The sequence below is a fragment of the Bufo gargarizans genome, unplaced genomic scaffold (genome assembly GCF_014858855.1).
Source record: "Bufo gargarizans isolate SCDJY-AF-19 unplaced genomic scaffold, ASM1485885v1 original_scaffold_1081_pilon, whole genome shotgun sequence".
Lineage (NCBI taxonomy): Eukaryota > Metazoa > Chordata > Amphibia > Anura > Bufonidae > Bufo > Bufo gargarizans.
Window position 1 is genome coordinate 429 of NW_025334227.1, and position 4871 is coordinate 5299.

The window sequence follows — 4871 nt, forward strand, 5'->3', positions numbered from 1 at the left end:
ACAGAGCTTAGCCCCGCCCAGGCCATTGATACTAGTCATGACATCACTGGGCCTGCGGTAAACAGCGAGAAGGCCGCGGCACTACTGCCAGCGCCGCTGCCTTCTCAAACAGCTGATCGGTGGGGGTCCCGGGTGTCAGACCCTCGCCGATCAGATGCTGATGATCTATCTAGAGCAGGGATGGCCAACCTGAGGCTCTCCAGATGTTGCAAAACTACAACTCCCAGCATGCCAGGGCATGGTGGGAATTGTAGTTTTACAACAGCTGGAGAGCCACAGGTTGGCCATGCCTGATCTAGAGGATAGATCATCAGTTTAAACAAAGTGCAGAACCCCTTTAAGGTACTGCAGGCGGGGTGGCAGAGAGGAATGAACACGTTACGGACATATAGATACACAGGCGAGGCCGTACCGCCACTAAGGTTTTCTGTGCAGTTACAGGTCAGTGTGGCCGCTCAGCCTCTTAGCCTTGAAGGTGACGGCTCAGTCCTTAGCCTTCCAGCGAACGCCACGTCACGACATGGGCAGCGCGGATAAGAAGAGACCGGCCGAGTTCCAGGCCAACCGCTGCCAGAGCTCCCTGCTGGATCCTCTCTTTCGGAAACACGTGAAGCCCAAGAAGCAGCACGAAATCCAGCGGCTGGGGAAGGTAAGGGTCTACGATTCACCTGATGGCGGATGAGCACATAACTGCTTCAATGGCCTCAAAACCTGCGCCATTTTGTATATATGACCCAGGTTTAAGATCAGGTCTCTGTCTGACACAAGGAATCTTCCCATCCGTCTGTGTGCAGCAGTCACCCAAGGATTGTCCGGTTCTCTTAGGGTAAGGGCGAACGCTGCATGCGGCAGGCCACGCCAAACGGGGCTAGCCAATGAGCGCATGCGGCCATTGACTGCCCCGGATGGTCTGCTACCTGTCTTCTCCGTCTGCACCCTTAGTTTGGAGTTTATTATCATTATACCTCTCCATACACTGCTGAGCTGCAGTGTAAATCATGAGGGAGAGACGGAGCACTGTCAGCTCAGCCTGTGACTTCTTTTTCTCCCACAGTTGGTGACGAGGCTGAGTGAGGAGACGGGGTGCGATCATGTGGTGGATGTCGGCAGTGGTCAGGTATGGCGATGACTTTTCTTGGTTAGTACTTTTGCCTTCTGTGTCCGTGGACTTACCGCTCGCCTCTCCCTTTAACCCTCGCCCAGATGACGCAAACATGGCTAGCCTCATGCTGATCGGCTCCCACCACTACGTGTCTTTCTAGGGTCACCTGTCGAGGGTCTTATCCTTTGGTCAAGGGCTCAATGTGACAGCGGTGGAAGCCGACCCCAGCCTCAACACCACCGCCACCAAATACGACCACGATCTCGTCTACATGCTGAAGAAGGAGCGAATCAGACCAACTAAGGTAACGCCGCTCTGGAAGGGGAAGTGTTCATCCTGAGCTGTTACAAGGTGAACTTCAGAGGGGCTTTTCTGGTACTTAGATATTAATGGTCTATCCTCGGGGTACAACACCCCGCAGCCGCAGCTTTGGCGCCGGACCTTCACCGCTCCATCCATTACTGCAGCGCTGCTGCCATTGACGTGAACGCTGCTCAGATACCAATGGAGCCGTGTAATTCCTGGCACCAGAGCTACCGTAGAAGAGCTGATCAGTAAGGGGTGCACAGTGTTTTACCCCCCGTGATATTTTAAAATGATGTTTAAATATATGCAAATGAGCCTCTAGGAGCAACGGGGGCGTTGCCGTTACACCTAGAGGATCTCCTCTCTCTGCAACAGGCCCACACAGCACAGTGAAAATGTCATCAAACCTGGCCCAGTCAATCAAAGTGGAAAACGCTCGGTTGTTACAGAGCCTCTAGGTGTAACGGCAACGCCCCCGTTGCTCCTAGAGGCTCATTTGCATATGATAAAACATAATTTTTCTCAGCAATGCGGGCACATAGGAACACGGGACCAACACGGATGCTGCCACGCACACACACCTAACAGGTCACCAGTGTCAGAGGTACAAAGCTGCTGACAGATGCCCTTAAAAGGGGGATCATTTTTTGCCTATGAAGGGGTTGTCTCGTCCATGTTGCCTCCAGGTTCTCAACCTTTCCCCAGGAGGTGCACACATATCTCCTAGGGGTGATCCTGCTGCCCCTATGGTACGCTGTGCTTAGGTACAAGGCCTATTCCTTCGCCCTAGGCCAGCATCCCTCATTTATCAGGCCGTGCTTAATGTTTTGAAGATTTTTCTATTATAGATATTATTATTATTGATTCCTTGATTAAAAAATATACTTTTTTCTTTTTAGAAACTCTGTAACCAATAGCAACCAATGAAATGTTAACAGTGCAATAAAGAGATGATCTGTGGAGTCCTTTATCTTCATTTATACATTTTTATTTCTTTGCCTTTAAGATCGCTGCGTGTGACATTACCAGCATCGCATCAGCCAGACCCCCCCGTCATGTCTTGGCCTGTGTGGACCCTCAAGCCTCATGGGAAGAATTTATAAACCAGTTAACTGACCAGACGGAGAGCGGGTCCAGTACTGGTCCACAAGACCTAGTGAACTCACAAGCAGCCTCCTGTCAGAGTGTAAGCTCTTTGGACCAGCACCACTGGAACAATTTTTTATTAACCGGACTCCATGCCTGTGGAGACCTCAGTGTGGCCATGTTACGCCACTTTGCCAGCTGTCCCAACGTGGTAGGCATCACCTCAGTTGCTTGCTGCTATATGAAATTGACCACGTGCGAAGTGCCGCAGCCTCCCGGGGTCGTGGCTCCGTCTCACCGGAGTGACTCGCACCTACGGCAGTATGGCTACCCTGTAAGCTCCTGGGTTTCTGGACTCCATGGCCACAAACTTTCCTACAAGTCCAGAGAGGTGGCCTGCCATGCTATCGAGGACTATATAGAGCGCCTCAAGGGCGAGAGCGACATCTTGCGGGTTCATTGTTACAGAGCCGCGCTGGAGACTGTCATCCGAGGGATAGATCCCAACATGAAACGCATCGGGGTCCAGACAATCAAGAACGCTCACAAGCTTCCTTTCAGAGAGTACGTAGAAAGATTAAGGTGTTATATATGGCCCCTGACGTACTAGGTACAAGGTCCCTTTCCCGTTTTTTTACCGGCATACTGATGTCGATGGCTAAACCCCTGGCGATCGGCCGTTCAAAGAGGCTGTGGCACCGTGCACCCTCTTCTTAGTCCGTGTGATGTCACGTTCATCAGTCACGTGGCCTAGGAGCTGTAATACCAAGTACAGACGCTATACAGAGGCGGTGGCGCTCACCAGCTGTTCGGTCCGGGTGGCAGGGGTCAGACTCCCACCAGTCTCCTTTTGCTGGCCATCAATATGAAAATCCCAGCAGTTCACTCTCTGATACTCTCCCCCCCCCCATGTCCGATCAGCTGTTGAAAAGGACCACAATGCTTGGGGGAGAGCTGCAGCCTGTAACCTCACATCCATCAGTCTCATGTAAGTGAATGGGATTGAGCTACAGTACCAAGCACAACCACTACCCAATGAGCGGCGCTGTGCTTGGTATGCTGTGAAGAGTCCAGATGGGATTCCTGGCAAACCCCTTTAATGGAGTGGGCCCCCAGCCATGTTGCATCCATGCAGTGTTCTTGTTGCTCTATTAATATTTTTCTATGTGATTTTCTTTTTTTTTTGTAGATACGCCAAGCAGGGTCTGCAACGTGTCGGCCTGGTTCCTGATACACCCATCGATCACACCCTTGTGGAGGACATGTTGGCTCAGCACCAGAAAGTTGTGGCCTTCTTCAGTCTGGCGCTACTGCTGGCTCCACTGGTGGAAACCCTGATTCTGCTGGATCGGATGATTTTCCTACAAGAGCAGGGTTGGTGACATGTCATGGGCGAGACGGCCCCAAATGGCAAATATTTCCAGCTTTTTAAAGGGTACTCCCATCTTGTAGAGGGATTTCTTATTGTTAGGATATGGCTTCACTTTGTGACCAGTGGGGGTCTCCATCAGTCCTGAGGATGACGAGGCTGGGTTAGCCCTGCAGCCTTTGTACTGTTTGTCCCCGCACAGAGGCGTCCTGGTCACCCGCTGTACAGGAGCTGTGCTGTAGGTACCCTGCTCAGTGGTGTCCTCAGTATCTGACCTCTGGACTCTGCGCAGTCATACAGTGATGGCCTGTCCCTGCAGTATCCCATGACTACAAGATGGAAATACCGCTGCAGTTGTGCATTTTCTTATACCGTACTCTCTTTTCAGGATTTCACTGTGAAGTCATCCCTCTATTTAAACCTGAGTTCTCCCCGAGAAATCTGGTCCTTGTAGCTGCTAAAGGCGTCCATCATCTAGCTGGCATCCTGGAAGAGATCACTTCGAGTCACTTGAGGGTAGGAGAGTAAGCGCAGGGCAATCACACACTTGGATTTTATTTAGAGTTTTATCGGGGACTGAAGAGTATAGAGCGACTCCGCACACAACCTCCAGGCTCGTCTCCCCCATTTCATACACTGGTCCAGGAGGCAAAGCTGAGGCTTTCACACTGCAGAGCCTGACGGTGACAGGGCGTCCTGGCCCTGCGTGAGATACGATTCCCATCTTGTGAAGTGATGCCATGTCCTTAGGATATGCCCTTGGTATAAGAGGGGTGGGGTCTGATCTCTGGGCTCCCACCCCTCCTAAGAACGAGGCAGCCACTGCGTTACTTTAGTGTTTCCTTCTCTGTATTTCCCTGCAGAGCGATGCCCCGGGAAGATGATTGTGCGGGGAAAGAGGTGCAGATCTATCATTCTCAAGATCAGTGGAGGGGTCCATATCCTAGCCACATAACATCACTGTACAAGATGACATTAACCGTTTAAAGGGATATGTTTTCGATAGAC

The 4871-nt window shown here is 51.5% G+C and overlaps 1 protein-coding gene across 1 annotated transcript; it reads left to right on the plus strand.

Moving 5' to 3' along the window:
* The first annotated feature begins 242 nt into the window (after positions 1-242).
* Positions 243-4871, plus strand: METTL25B (methyltransferase like 25B). The gene is made up of 6 exons (XM_044273730.1): positions 243-649; positions 1055-1117; positions 1263-1406; positions 2415-3058; positions 3684-3868; positions 4252-4871. Exons 1-6 carry the CDS (start codon positions 521-523, stop codon positions 4389-4391), a joined length of 1305 nt encoding a protein of 434 aa, XP_044129665.1. The 5' UTR covers positions 243-520; the 3' UTR covers positions 4392-4871.